This window comes from Callorhinus ursinus, unplaced genomic scaffold (genome assembly GCF_003265705.2).
Source record: "Callorhinus ursinus isolate GAN/ISIS: 27379988/994484 unplaced genomic scaffold, GSC_fseal_2.0 scaffold28, whole genome shotgun sequence".
NCBI lineage: Eukaryota > Metazoa > Chordata > Mammalia > Carnivora > Otariidae > Callorhinus > Callorhinus ursinus.
Genome location: NW_027397090.1, coordinates 10,874,193 through 10,890,102, shown reverse-complemented (window position 1 = coordinate 10,890,102; position 15,910 = coordinate 10,874,193). Strand labels below are relative to the sequence as shown.

Below are 15,910 nucleotides of genomic sequence, written 5' to 3'. Positions count from 1 at the left end.
TACATCCTTCTACATATAGGAAAACCAAGCTAATGACTAGGAAGATTATTTCATTTCTGGAAGGAGTATGTCCAACGTAATCCCAAATTCCAACTATGACTCAAGTAACACATTCTGGTTAAATAAAATTAGATAAACCATTTTCAGAACTTGATCTAGCAATTTTCCATAGTTACATAGACACCATATTTCATTTTCCCCAAAACTTAGGAAGTTAAGAAGATCGTTGAAGAATAATGAGAGCACTCTCCAAACAAAACTCTAAATGTGGGTTCCATGGTTTCCCATGAGCCTTAGTTTCCTACCTATACACGGTATGAGGGACATAGACTTCCCGGATTGGAAATTCCAAAATCTCTTTGTGTGGACGTGTCCGGTTTTCAGGAAAAGGTTTCACTGGCAGCATTTCCGGAGTCAGAGAGCAACTGATGATCTCTGGAGCTGAAGAAATTTCTAGTCTCAGCAAGCCTAAAGAGGGAAAACAGGACTATTTCAGTAAAGATGCTGTCATGTGACACGGGAATCAAGAAAGACTGTTGTACCATATTTCTTTTATGAAAGAGAGGATGAGTTGTGGGAGTGCAAGATTTTTGGAATTCCTAGCTAGTTTCCTCTAGTTGGAAAAGAATCATGTTTTGATATCTTTTGAGATTTAGTTTCTAGAAATCAAAGAGCAAGGAATTGTACAATGAGTAAAAATGGATCTTTAAACTTTCTTCCAAAAATACCACACTGTAATAGCACATAGTTTAGTAACTATTGGTGGTTTTCAAACTGGGTTCCCTGGTACCCCAGGGTGCTGCAGAAGTGCCTCAGGACCTTTTAAGCTGATAATAAGGAAGACGATCTCATCTTCTACCAATGCATCTCACTTTCACTTTTCCTTTTATACTAAGAGTTCCATATAATATTTTATTTGATGAAAGAGGCTGCTCTGTTCATACAATTATCTGATTATCTGAGGAGCCAGATCTAAAGCATGATGCTCCTTTAATAGAAACAGAAATATTAACAGATTTTTCAAAGAAGTAGACCAATTCAGACTCTTACCTCCTGAGGCAAAATCCCGCATTTCACTTAGCAAACATTATTTTATAAACTGTAGCATTAGACAAATAATGTGTCTACTCATAAACGGCTTTGGCACAACTAGAGAGGAAAAGATGAGCCATCCACACCTGGAATCGACTTGACTCTTCTCTGCAAGGATGAAGATCTTTTGTAGTCAGCCAAAAACTTGAATAAGTCTTCATCACTGAGGCGATCCCCCTCCTGCAAAAAGGGAAGTCAGGGTTAGTGCTGATGCACCATGGCTCCTGGGGTGGGGGCCAATGATTTCCAGGAAGACTTTGATCCTTAAGTTTTATTCTAACACGCTTCTCATGGGAATAAGGATTATAGCCAATGCTGAAATAATTTAGTTCAACCTCTTGTCAAATATTCCTTCCCAGATACATATATCAATGGAATAGAATAGAAAACCCAGGAATAAACCCACAATTACATGGTCAATAAATCTTCAACAAAGGTGCTGGGAAAACTGGACAGCTAGCTATATGCAAAAGAATGAAACTGGACCACTTCCTTACACCACCCACAAAAATAAACTCAAAACGGATTAAAGACCTAAATGTGAGACTTGAAACCATAAAAATCTTTGAAGAAAGCACAGGCAGTAAATGCACTGACACAGACCGTAGCAACATCTTTCTAGATATGCTCCTGAGGCAAGGGAAACAAAAGCAAACTATTGGGATTACATCAAAATGAAAAGCTTCTACACAGTGAGGGAAACAATCAACAAAACTAAAAGACAATCTATACTGAATGGGAGATCTTTGCAAATGACATGTCTGATAAAGGGTTAGTACCCAGAACACATAAAGAATTTATAAAACTCAACACCCAAAAAACAAATAGTCTAATTAAAAAATGGGCAGAAGACATGAATAGACATTTTTCCAAAGAAGACATCGAGATGGTCAACAGACATATGAAAAGATGCTCAACATCACTCATCATCAGGGAAATACAAATCAAAACCACCATGAGATATCACCTCACACTGGTCAGAATGGCTAAAATCAAAAACACAAGAAACAACAAGTGTTGGCAAGGATGTGGAAAAAAAGGAACCCTCGTGCACTGTTAGGAGGAATGCAAGCTGGTGCAGCCACTGTGGAAAACAGTAGGGAGTTTCCTCAAAAAAGTTACAAATAGGGCGCCTGGGTGGCTCAGTCGTTAAGCGGCTGCCTTCGGCTCAGGTCACGATCCCAGAGTCCTGGGATCGAGTCCCACATTGGGTTCCCTGCTCAGCGGGAAGCCTGCTCTCCCTCTCCCACTCCCCCTGCTTGTGTTCCTGCTCTCGCTGTCTGTCTCTGTCAAATAAATAAATAAAATCTTTAAAAAAAAAAAAGTTAAAAATAGAACTACCTTATGATCCAGTAAGCAAATTACTGGGTATTTACCCAAAGGATATAAAAACAGTAATTTAAAGGGCTACATGCACTCCTAAGTTTATAACAGCATTATTTACAATACCCAAATTAGGGAAGCAGTTCAAGTGTCTATCAAAAGATAAATGGATAAAGAATATATGTTCTGTGTGTGTGTGTGTGTGTGTGTGTGTGTGTGTGTGTGTATACAATGGAATATTGGAATATGGAAATATACAATAGAATATTACTCAGCCATAAAAAAGAATGAAATCTTGCCATTTGCAATGACATAGACAGAGCTAGACAGTATCATGCTAAGCAAAGTCAGTCAGTCAGAGAAGGACAAATACCCTATGATTTCACTCATATGTGGAATTTAAGAAACAAGACAAATACATATAGGGGGAAGAAAAGAGGCAAACCAAGAAATAGACTCTTTGCTATAGAGAACAAATGGATGGCTACCAGGGGAGGTGGGCGGGGGGATGGGGGAAATGGTTGATGGTGATTACGTAGTACACTTATTGTGAGGAAAGCAGGTAAAATAAAATAAAGACTGCTCCATGGATAGTTGAAAAGAAGGTGTACTCATTCCTTCCAGGAGAGAGATTTCAGTGCATCAACTTGATAGGCCTCATCAATTATGTTATGTAGTTCTTCTATATCCTGACTTTCATTCTCTATGCTTGTTTCTTTGTTGGTAAAACAGTATAATAATAGACCCCACCTCAAAGGATTACTTAGAGGAACACACGAGTATACTTAATACTGAATACTGAAGGCATTCAGAAGAGTGCTTCTGGGTCTAAGTGCTTGATAAATGCTACTATTCTGTGGGTTGATTTGTCCATTTGGTCTGTCACAGGCTAAGCCAGACAATTAAAATTTGCTTCTAGGGACATTGCAGGGACAAGAAACAAAAGACTGACCATAACTCTGCAATTAGATCAGATTACTGAATGAAAGACGCCGTTTCCAAGAAAAAAACATTCCTTCTCTACCACTCCCAACTTACTGTCCCCCAGCCTCTCAACAATCCTTCTACTACATTCTAAGGAAGCTTGTGTGACCAGTGCAAATCTAGGCCAAAAGTTTCTCCCCCTGTAACTTAAATCCACTCATGCTTGTTTTACTCTCTGGAACAATACAGAATAACGTCACTTCCTTCTTCAAAGATTTGAAGAAAGAGAAAGCATCTTTCTGTCTTTTTCCTATCCTCATTTTCTTCACATTTGTCTTGATCAAGAAGGCTAAGCATAAATAATACTCTCCAGGTGCCTACAGGGGACAGGTACTCTGCCAGGGATTCAAGGGCAAGAGCTCTAATCCAATAGCCTGGGAAGTTAGGAAGGTAAGTAGGTAAGTAGCGAGGTAGCTAGGTAGCTAGGGAGGTAGGTATGTCTTATTTCCCAAGTACAGATAAGAAAAGTCAGTTAAGTACTTTGCCTCCCCCCCCAACAAAGTAATACAAGAGAAAGGGCTATATCCCAAATAGAAACTCTTTAATTCCATGATACTTCTCTTATGTGGCATGTCACACCTCCCACGCCCAGCATCCCTTTTGCATTTGGGATCATTAAGAGACCCCTGAAATGCTTCATGAAGACTGCTTGAGCTATGGAAAATCTTCCAAAGCAGAGTGAAACCAAGTCATATCAAATTAGTTTGTTTGTAGCAAAACATACATGATATGAACAGCACCATCGTAACCATTTTTGACTGTACAGTTATTAGGGTTTAGTACATTCACAGTGTTGTGCAACCCATCTCCGGAAATCTTTCATCTTCTGAAACTGAAACTCCTTAAACAACAACTCCCCATTCCCATCTTCCTCCAGCCTCTGGTACCTGTCAGTCTACTTTCTGTCTCTACGAAGTTGATTACTCTGAGAAGTTCTCTGATTTTTAAATAACCTCGATGTCTACTGAACTAATAAAGAGAACGACCTGCAATGGTCACCCTCTATGAGCAAGTAAACATGGCAGAAATGTGGCAAGCCTACAGATGGAACAGGGGTGAGAAGGACAACAGCTGGGCTGGGACACCCCAAGACCACGGGGAAAGGGATGTTTCAGCCAGATGGTTTTAATAGCCCAATAAATGAGCTGACCATGATCATTCAAAGAGAAGAGTTTGCATTAGTGGGAACAAATCCTTCTGTCAATGAAATGACCCAACACTCATTTAGCTCTTGCTATATCCCAGGCACTGTGAGAAGAGCTTCACACACCTCAGGCCATCTAACACTCCCAACTGCCCCCATGGAGCAAGCACCGTCATTCCTGTTTTGCAGATAATGACATTGAGGATTGATGAAGTTAACTAACTTGCTCCCTTAATCATGACGTGTACTTCCCCTTTGGGCTCCAACAGCCATGCCATTCAGGGAAGAAATTCAGACACGCTGGAATGGGAGGAGATACCTGCTTGAAAAAGCTGTTAACAGTCATGGTGGTGGTCTTGTAGTTGGATCCGACCCCATTCTCCTCCAAGGAGAGGGCTCTTTCAGAAAGCCTTCTAGATTGGGACAGAGTTCTCCGCTCACCCACAGAGCTTCTCCCTGTAAGGAAAACAGTTGTCATTCGAAAGCATGCCTTTCTGTGTGAAGGTACAGCAGTCATGAACTTTATCATATAAAAGACAGGTTTTATTTTTTTTAAGATTTTATTCATTTATTTGACAGAGAGAGACACAGCGAGAGAGGGAACACAAGCAGGGGGAGAGGGAGAGGGAGAAGCAGGCTTCCCGTGGAGCAGGGAGCCCGATGCAGGGCTGGATCCCAGGACCCCGGGATCATGACCTGAGCCAAAGGCAGACGCTCAGCGACTGAGCCACCCAAGCGCTCCAAGATTTATTTATTTATTTTAGAGAGAGAGCATGGGGTGGGGAGGGGCAGAGGGAGAGGGAGAAGCTGACTCCCCGCTGAGCAGTGAGCCCAATGAGGGACTCGATCCCAGTACTCTGGGATCATGACCTGAGCCGAAGGCAGAAACCTAACAACTGAGCCACCCAAGCGCCCCAGGAGACAGGTTTTAAAAAATGTATTATTGAAGCGTAGTTGACACACAATGTTATCTTCGTTTCTTTAAAAAAAGAAGTTTAAAGTCATGAAACAAGAACACTGAACGTGGCCATCCTTGTTTTGGATGAAAATTTCCCTCCACTGGCCTTACCTTGCTCAGTCCCCCTGTTGGAGCTCCTCGTCCTCCTATGACCAGAGTGGAGAAGCCATGAACAGCCACAGTCCCCTCCCACATGGACATCAGGGACAGCCACCCAGCAGGGTCCAGGACTGCAGCCAGAACTGGGTCTGCAGATAAGCTTTATTTAGCCAACACTGTTTGCTTTTGTTGTATTTTTACATTTGCACTCCACTGGGAGAGGCAAGTAGTCGAATGCCCATGAAGGCGTTTGGGACTGTGACCCAAACATGCCAGGGTTAGCCTGTGTATGTTCTGAATCTGAGCGTTCTTCTGCTCTCCCTGTGAGCACCAGGCAGCAGAACGGGGTTCTTTGGCTGACCTGTCCAACAGGGATTAGAACCCTGAGTCACACCCACACCTGGGCTGGGACCCCGATACTCGGCCTCGTTATTTGTTATCCCCTTTGGGGACTGAGGTGGAGACCTTCTTGCTTTTCTACTGCAAAATTAAGGGGTTCCACTGTGAACGGTCAAATTGCTTAGAACTCTAATGTTGCCAAGCCCACTCTTTGAATATTCCCTTATCCTTAATTCTTGCTGTGATGCCGAATGGGAACTTTTTTTTAAAAAAGATTTTATTTATTTATTTATTTGAGAAAGAGAAAGAGTGAGCAGGCGGAGGGGCAGAGGGAGAGGGAGAAGCAGACTCCCCGCTGAGCAAGGAGCCCGATGCGGGACTTGATCCCAGGACCCTGGGAACATGACCAGAGCCGAAGGCAGACACTTAACTGACTGAGCCACCCAGGTGCCCCTGAATGGGAATTTCTTGCTACCACTGTCCACCTAAACTTACCGTACTGCCCCAGTATTATACACTGCATTTTCTGTTTGCTTCTTAAGAAGCAGCCTCTATAGTCAGGTTAATTTATCCTTGACCTGGAGATTACCCTATGGCTGAATTACCTAGTTTATCATGCCCTCTAAAATCTGTGCATAATTCTTTTCAAATAAGGCTATCTGGGTCTACCTAGAAGTTGGCATGAAAAAAAAAAAAATAAAGCCTACCCATTGTGGTGTGAAGGTCAGGATGCACTCAAGTGAGGTTTGTTGTTGGTAAATCAAAAATAACCCAGCAGTTCTGACTGGTAATTACACAACAATAATTACAGAAGAGAAACAGCAATGACAAAATACCTCTCCCTCCAGTCCCCCCATTAAAGGCAGCATTTGGGAAAAGGCAGGGCGTGGGAACGCAGCAGAAATGTGAACAGTCTCACATATTTGCTGGATACAAAGACACTCAGGACAACAGACACTCTACCACGGGTGGGGTGGGTCGGCTCGAGAACTCTGAACCCTCCTGAACACTTCCATACCCACACTGTTCAGGAAATTAATGACTCAGATCCAGGGTGAGGTGATGAAAAGGAGAAATATGCTCAATAAATTGGAATAGAAACTAAATACTCTTTTGGAATCTACTTTTTCATTGCACTTGGCAAAAAAAAAAAAAATTTTTTTTTTTGAAGGGACTGGAAATTTTGCTGAGAAGCCGGAATTTTGCTTTTTGAAGCCTTCCTGAGAACAGCTTTTCTTAGATTTAAAAGCCCATCATGGTGGCATTGTTTAACCCACTATAGATAGTTGCTGTACTTTGTTATTTTAAAATTTCTACTTTGAAAAGGAGGCAGCTCCTGAAAATTAACTTTTTAAAGTGTCGAAGTGTCCAGAAAATTCCAACCAAAAGTCTTACTGTAAGAATATTTAAGTTCCACAAATGTTCAAGATAATTGTTTTGGGGATCACCAGCCAATCAAGCATTTGTAAGTCAGTCATAATAGTGTTTCACCCTATTTATCTTCTTCGTTCCCACTCTCCACACATTACTGCACCCTGAGCCCCCGTTAACAAGCAGCCGACCTCAGAGTTAGGACACTGGGGACCCCTCCCCTTCCCACTGCAGTTGAAAATCTTACCAACCATGGACTCCACATCGGTTACCTCCCTGTCCAGGGTGGAGACATTGAAGAAACTTGTTAAGCTTATGGGAGCCCAGGCAAAAGGCATCCGGTATTTTCCCAAACGCTGGCAGAAGGATTCAGCTTGAAGTTTTAGTTTTTCAATCTTTTCTTTACTCTAGAGGAAAGTGGAAGGACACAAGCAGAAACAAACAATACGGCGCCAGCACCAAGTCAACGGTCTCTGCCATGAATATGACAGCCATCTCCGAAATCCCTACCCTCCTAATTAAAAAGAGCGAATGGGCAGGAAGATGATACAACTCAGGCTAGAATTCTAGCTGACAAGAGAATACAGATCAGAAATGGAAGAGTTTAAAGAAAGTCAACATTCAATTCTTAAATATACCTCTAGCTAAAAAAAAAAAAAAAAAAGTCCAAGACTTGTTATACCAGTTAATCAACAAGACTTGGATTTGCATGACAAAATTTTAGAATGAAACATTTTATACGTTATCTATCACGCTTTCAAGAGAGCCTGTTTTTCAAAAGTTGCTTTGGGAAACTCTAGAAAAATCTGTAAAGGTTGTTAACCGCTTCCTTATTAGGTTGACAACACTTCCAGGGTGTTCTTTCTAAGTTCAGAAGAGAAGGTAGGTTTTTAAAAAATAAATGTCTTGAGTTCAAGAACTCTTATTTGAAATTCATGAGTCTGGAGGAGGATGCTGATTAGCCGAGTCTTCATCCAGAAAGGCCACGTTTTAAAAGTCACATTGGAAACCTTTGCAAATGGGGGCTGAGAAAAGATGTCCCTTTCACAGGCTCAGTACCTATGCTGTCCCAGTGAATTTATGATGTACAGAAGCCTTCGCCTATTTTCCAATATCCACACCAGAAAAGACATTTGGATATTGGCTGGTACTGTTGAGAAAGCCCAGCAGAGTTTCGTGAGGTCTCTGTGGCCTTCCCAACCTGGGTCAGGGCCTTGGAACCAAGACAACAGGATGTGGCTTTTGTCCTCGCCAAGTTTTTTTAGACAGTGGTGTATATGTCATTTGTTGAATTCAAGAATTTATTTCTTTAAAAAGTTATCATCAATGGCCAGCTTCCCTTTCTTCTTTTTTAAGACACAATGTATCAACGTCTCATATGGGGACATATTATGGACCTATTATTTACTTAACTATTTTGTGGAACTTCCAAAAAATATCTGCTTATTCTAAGATGTCACCATTTAGTAATAGCCAAAGTATCATACCTTTCCACCATCACCTTCTTTGATAACCATGTATGGTTCCGCACAGTCTCCAATCTCTCCTTGCTGAAGGACTTTCTCAATCTACCAACAAAAATAATATTAAAACAAAACTCATGAATTATATCCACATAAGGGCATCAATGCAACCATCAAAATGAGGTTTTGTCACAGTATTTGAGGACAAGGGAAGATGCTCATGCTGTATATTTTCTGATTAAAAAAATTAGTGTGAAAAAAATTAGCATGAAGAGTACCACAGTTTTGTAGAAAAAAAAGTCACAAAGGCAGATTCAAAGGATGATAGTAGATACACAAACTGTTAATAGTAGCTATTTTTGTATAGTGAGATTATGTGCTATTTTTATTTTCTTCCTATTGCTATGTGTATTTTCTATTTTTAAACCATAAACATGTATTATGCCCACAATAAAAAATGCAATAAAAGTTATTTTACAAAACAGAACCCATGAGACATATGTAAGAAGTGAAAAGCTCATTTTCTTTATTATTGCTTACAATGTACAAAAGAAATATGGCCTCCGTAAAAGTCAGGTTGGGGACTAAAACCTTCCACAAAATGAATAAATGAACAGAATAAATTATCTGTAATTGTCTCCCTTGTATTTCCTATTAGGGCCGCTTCTCTGGATTTAACAGACACGGAGAGAAACCGAAAGGTGTGGAATGGGGCAGCTTTTCACTTGGCTAACTGGCTGGAAATATGATTTAATGCTACTCCTGTCGAGTATCTTCCTCCAGTTTGCTTCAGGTAAAGGATCTGGCTGGCCACAAGTGTGGCCACCCTGTTGACAGGGGAAAAAAGTAGAGATTTGAAATTTACCAACCCTCTGCCCCAAGAAAATGTTGAAGAGAAAAACAAGTGGAGGTAGTCCCATTAGCCTTTATTGAGATTAGACGTCGGATGCGACGTTCCTGTCACATGAAATCTGGGTTTAACATATTCCATGAGGTGCACATGGTCCACAGGCACTACCGGACAGGGACAGAGTGTTTATTTTTATTTTTATTTTCTAGGTGGTAGCTGCTGGGGAGGTAAGGGGGTGAGCAAGCCACACTTGATCCCTATTCTACTGAAGCTCATAGTCAGGCGCTCATAGAGCCAATTGGAAGACGTTAGTTTTTCCATGTAGTCAACAGATAAAGATATGGTCTTTAAAATGAACTTTGAGCAGAGATAAAGGACCTTTTAATGGAGACCCTGAAGCAGCAATGACCATGCCATGGCTTCAAGCACAAGTACTGTGCAGCGTGGAACCCACAGAACAGAGGTCTCCAGAATCTGAAAGGGAGAGACTCCGATCTGACCAGACCAGCGGAGACTATTCCCTTCCCCAGCTGGGCAGAAGGGTAACTCCAGGTACTTCCTGAGAAGGGCTGCAGGCTGCTCTGAGGGCTCACTGTATGTCCCTTCATGTGCATGTGTGAAAGAAACCCAGGGGTCCTCATAAGCGTGGCAGGCAGAGGAGAGGGGTGTGTGGGGATTACCAGGGGATTTTCGTCAGATAAAAGGCTGCCCTCTGTCCTGTTCAGGAGGGGCTGGTTCAGTGCCTCCACAGGTTTATTTTTGACGTTTTAAATTTCATCCTTATTCTCCATCCCTCAACTGAGGAACAAAACCTTTAAGCCTGGATAATCCCTTAAAGCAATAGTAGATACGATACTACACTTGATCTTAGCCAAAAGGCCGAGAAGCGATAGTATATACAATACTAAACTAGGAAACTCTACCCAAAATACAGTTAAGAACCCGGTGTTCAGCCTGGGAAGAAGAATTAGAAAGAACTCCTCTTTACTGAATGGCATCTGCCTGGCTGTGTTAAATATGACACACCATTTATTGTATCTGTAGAGAGAAAGAAGCAACAATGACACCATTACAGTAAAGGAAAAGAAGTCAGAAGCAAACCAGGGACTGTCTTATTGAGCTTTAAATGTCTTCACTATATCCATATATACAACTGATACTGCCAAATGAATGCATCTGTACATTTGAGAATTTTGTAATATATTTAGTAAGTAACAGTAACCTGTAGGTAGCCGCTGACACCTAGCAGACTATGGTAGATTAACTAAAACAAAGTCATCCCCGAAGAAGTAGAGCTTACGTGAAACTTGGCTCGATGGGACTATTGTTGGCATCTTTGGGTTCCCAGGCTGAGAGAACATTGAATCTAACTAGCTGTAGGATGGGCTTGACTCTAACTTTCCTCTATGTCTAAGGGATACTGCAGTGAAAAGGACACACGTTCAGTTTGACAACAACAGATGTGTCTTTTTAGCAACACAATTTTAACTTTAATCCCTCCTACCACGTTACATAGATTCTCCTTGAGTACCAGTAACTTTTCAGAATCTTTGTAAAATGGTGGAAAGGCAGCTAGAATGCAAAGACATCTGCCACTTGTCAACTGACCTCTAAGTCATTTAAATTCTTGGGAATCTATAGGCTGCTCTCTCGGGATCATGGGGGAATCAACGGGATTCTGGAAGTAAAACACTGTGTCAACTAGAAAATGCTCCAAACCTGGAACTCTGCATAGACGTGAAATCAAAACACCTAAAATTTTTTTTTTTTTTTTTTTTTTACAATTTTGGGGTAAACAGTCAATAGGACTAAATATTTGGCTTAAATGAAATAGTCAACATTTGTTGTTAACCTCTAACCAGTCACTCTGGTGTGCAGAGAAAGCCTCTGGGTTTCTTATATCAGCAGCGTACAGCCGAGAATGCAAAGTCCTTCTCCTTGGAACTGTCCCATAGATTTTGAGTTGCACCACACACAGTCATAGTCTGTGACATGGTGATATAAAGGGGGAGTGAAATTTGGAAACCACAGCCCACACCTTAAATTATCAGAGCCTGGACTTGGGAACATTTCTCTACAGGTGTCTAGAAGAACATGAATAGTATTAGGGAACTCTATCCAAGACTTCCTCCACAGCAGCTCTCAGAGCTGGACAGCTAAGGGTAGGAAGAACAGCTTGGTCAGGAATAAAGCTTGGTCAGGAATAAAGTAATGGGCCAGGCTTTCTTCTGCAATCACAACTGCCCCCTGAGGGCAGTATTATAATCCCCACTTTACACGTAAGGAAACTAAGTCTCCGAAAGTTTAGGTAATCACCCAAAGTCCTATGGCTTTGAAGTTTCAAAGCCAGGATTCAAAACCAAGACTGTATGACTCCCAAACCCAGAGTTGTGCTAGTGTCCCACACAGGATTTGCTTGGAAAGGAAAAGGGGCCAGTTGAAAAGGAAACAAAGCGAATCTCACAGAGAAAATGTGGATACGTTCTGACCCCTCTCTCACCCCAAACATGCTCTGGGAATAATGCAACAAGGAGAGCACCCGAATGCAGAACGTGCAAACCAAACTGTGTTTAATTACCTTGACTACTAGGTAGATGTCCGAGGATGGGTAGGTGACTGAGAAGACTGCAGATCTTGCCTGACTTGATGGAGCCACGGAGGGCGTGTGCGCGCGCAGAAAGCCTTTGAACTGGTCAGAGTTCAGGTCACAGTGAAAATTTTCTGAGATCTGTAAACAACAAGGCAAAAAAGAAGTCACACCTGCTGTTCTCCTGGTCTACCCATGTTTAAAGAGTCAAAAACCCACAAAGAAATGTTGCCAGAGGAATAAGGGTCATCATAGACATGGTTTATGACTAGTGGTGGTGGAAAAATCTGATACGCATTTTGTCGAAGTTTCTAGATATTTGGGAGCTGTTTGAGAGATGGTTCCCCGAAACATTTACATTTTTATTAACCCATCCGTATTTCCTGAATTACTGCCTTACACTTTGGAATTTAGGAGCTTGCAGTTTTAGCAGTAAACCTACCCTAGCTGACGTAAATCTCAGGGGTTGGGCATATTTCTCCAAGAGATACACACTTCGTTAAATACGGAGGGGTTACGGGTCAAAGGGGCAACAGTGTCCTCTGTGGCTGTGCTGTTTTTGTCCTCCTCTGGGGTTCACAAAGTGACTAAACATTAAAACACTCCTGGAGAAGAGGCTTAGGTACTCAAAATCTTTTTCATTAAAATTTTGCGCATCACAGTTGGTGAGGTCCTCGCCTGATGGCAAATTAATACTTTTCCTGCACAAGATGCCTTCCATCCACCATGAGACTCTCTCACAGGGCAAAACCTCCCCAACAGAGGTAACCTTACATATATATCTGAGCTTGTTAAAAATGTATTTAAATTGCCTTGTTTGACGTGTCACCCCACATGTTGCTACTTCTTTTCTCTCTCGATCCTAAACAGGCTCTCCCTTTAAGATTCTTCAAAGAACATAAACGACTAACATCGCCAGATCATTCCTGCAAACACGGCAAAGGCAATAGAACCAGCTGTGTCAAAGGTCATTTGCTTTCAAATCTGATGTGTTTTTGCTGCAGAGAAGTGGATTTGAAAACCATGAACCCCCAAAATCATGAGCAATGTGTGCCCCCACGGATGGGGTGTTCTTTGCCCCCTTACCTTTTTCCTTTCTTTAACATCGTAGAGGGCAATGCTGGCAAACAGAGGCTCAATTTCAATCTCAAACCTTTCAGAGAGAGAAAGAAAAAATAGGGTTTTAACTTAGATAGTTTTGAATTTCCTGAAAGTGCCGAGCTCTATAAACTGGTTAAAAATGTACATCGTTCCCCAAAATATTTGGATAACTCCACACAGATGAGAATCATAACGGGATATTAGTGGAGAAAGATGGGAGGTTCGTGGAAAATTCCTAGTCATTGCAGATCGTGGTGGATGGCACATTCTCCTAAAAAGCACTTGTTGGTGGCAACACAAGGGAGAGAGGGCAGCATGGTACCCATGGTGTGATCCAACATGGCCCTACTTATCACTGTAGATGCTGTGTTTTCCAATGGTAAAGCCTCTGTCTCAGGTAAAGCTTTTGTTCACAGTTTACCCTTTACTACTAGGGTAGGAATCTCTATTATTCAGTTCTAAGGGACAAGGCATTTCAGAGAGTAAAAATCATAATAATAATAAAAGTTCTGTTGCTTTTGCTTAGATTTATAGTGGGGCCATTTATGTGGGTGAATGTCTGACCTTTCCTATTCCACTACCAAGGGAGCTGCTGAGTTGCTGGGGAAGGAGCGGAGCACTGCCAATATACACTGAGCTGTGGGGACCCAGTGAGAGCTAGAAACATATCAGCCCTAATTGCCCATTCCCCTTGAAATGGTGGCTTTGATGATACTGCATACCCAAGGCATAATCCTTCCACATGGTATAGGATACACATGAAGCACTGATGTGCACGTTCCAAGTTTCTCAGGCTAACAACCCATGATTTGGGATCCTGCTAGCTGAGTGCACCAGTAACCAGGCCCTGGACCACCATTACCTCAGAAGTCATGTAAATTAGGCCAATTTTTGTTTCAAGCCATGTGTGAGAGAATGGCCTTATCCCTGGGTAACTTTGTCTAAAAAGAGGATCTGTTTTTGTAAAGATTTATTTATTTGAGAGAGAGAGAAAATGAGTGGGAGAGGCAGAGGGAGAGAGAAACTCAAGCCGACTCCACGCTGAGCTCAGCCGAGAGCCCAATACGGGGCTCGATCTCACAACTCTTGAGATCATGACCTGAGCCAAAACCAAGAGTCGACGTTCGGTCAACTGCACCACCCAGGGGCCCCTAAAAAGAGCCCAGCCTTTTCTGATCACAGAACCTGAGGTTTTTTTCCCTACAGGTGTATCTCCAAGGGCAGACCCCAGAAACTAGCATTTTGAGGCAAATGAGGAGTTTATCAAAATGTAGGTTTCTTTGTCCCCCCTGCGATCTGGTGAACCAGAATCTCTTGGAGGAAATGAGGGTGCAAAGTCTCCCAAAATCTGCATTTAAAACAAGCTCCCTGAGGGGGCACCTGGGCAGCTCAGTGGGTTAAGCATTTACCTTTGGCTCAGGTCATGATTTCCGGATCCTGGGACAGAGCCCCGAGTCGGGCTTCCTGCTCAGCGGGAAGTCTGCTTCTCTCTCTCTCTCTCTCTCTCCCCCCCTCTCCCTCTGCCCCGCCCCCCACTCACTTTCTCTCTCTCAAATAAATTTGAAATCAACCAATCAATCAATCGATCAATCTCTCTGAGTAAACGTGATGATGCACACCAGTTTCACCAGCAAGGAGACCCCGCTGAGCTGAGGTTACTTTACAGAAGATCGGGTTAAATCTCACATTAAAAGATTTGCCCACATTAAATGCAAAAGAGAAAAATACTTTGTTGCCATCCTTTTTTACCCAGGTGCTACAGACATTTGCAGAATCAATCCCAGCCTGATTCTTTCTACATGTTTGAGGTTTTACATGTCTCTCAAAAGCAAAACAGTGACAGTTAGAGACCGCAACAGATTCTGAAAAATCCCCGAGCTGATAAAATCTGTAAGGTAGAAATAAAAATTCTGCATGTCCATGTCAATGGGGAAATGGGGTCTTTAACATCACCATTACATTTTTACTATTCGTATTTTTGACATTGTAGGTTTACCTACAAGAACTCGCTTTTTTTAAAAATCTGGTTTATTTAGCGGAGTTATAGCTGGGACAATCTCTTTGGTCCATCTTGCAGGTGTATGTTGAGATGGATACTATTTAAGACACCTGAGTGGGCCAAGTGCACTGGGCAAACACCTCAATTCTACCTGATTCCTGCTTTGGCAACGGGGAAAAACATTGCCAGAAAACTGACAATTTTCATTAAGAGAAATCCAAATGGCTCTATTTGTTTTTTTAAATAATACATGTCTCTCTCTTAGTGGCCATGTTTTCCCACCTGTGAGAACTGCTGTTGTTTATTTATTGGAAAGATCTAGAAGACTTGGTGGCAAAGTGACATCATAAGGGAGAATCCCTCCAATCCCGAAGAGCATAGTTATCGCACCTACGAGGGGCCTGATGTGCATCCTGTGGGAGTGACTGAGTGCCTCAGACAATAGGGTGATTTCCTGAGCAACGCGGAGGAGACTAGAGGCCACTTCCACTCAGTCCCAGTGCTCAAGGGCCAAAAGGCTCCCACTTCCAGGCTGGCTTGCAAGGGTTAGAGGCTGCCTTCTGTAGCCCAGACTTGACACAGAGCTGATTTATGAGCTGC

The 15,910-nt window shown here is 42.2% G+C and overlaps 1 protein-coding gene and 1 pseudogene across 2 annotated transcripts in view; both read right to left on the bottom strand.

The window, feature by feature from the left end:
• DOCK8 (dedicator of cytokinesis 8) overlaps positions 1-15,910 on the bottom strand; it is a 218,723-nt gene that overhangs the window by 113,574 nt on the left and 89,239 nt on the right. For both annotated transcript variants that reach the window (XM_025891603.2, XM_025891605.2), the window contains 7 exons: positions 13,297-13,363; positions 12,202-12,351; positions 8,798-8,878; positions 7,558-7,717; positions 4,863-4,999; positions 1,179-1,272; positions 306-468 (listed from right to left, as the gene is read on the bottom strand). In XM_025891603.2, coding sequence (XP_025747388.2) covers positions 306-468; positions 1,179-1,272; positions 4,863-4,999; positions 7,558-7,717; positions 8,798-8,878; positions 12,202-12,351; positions 13,297-13,363 — 852 coding nt within the window. The remainder of the gene's footprint in view (positions 1-305; positions 469-1,178; positions 1,273-4,862; positions 5,000-7,557; positions 7,718-8,797; positions 8,879-12,201; positions 12,352-13,296; positions 13,364-15,910) is intronic.
• On the bottom strand, positions 10,431-10,514 carry LOC112838717 (U2 spliceosomal RNA; annotated as a pseudogene).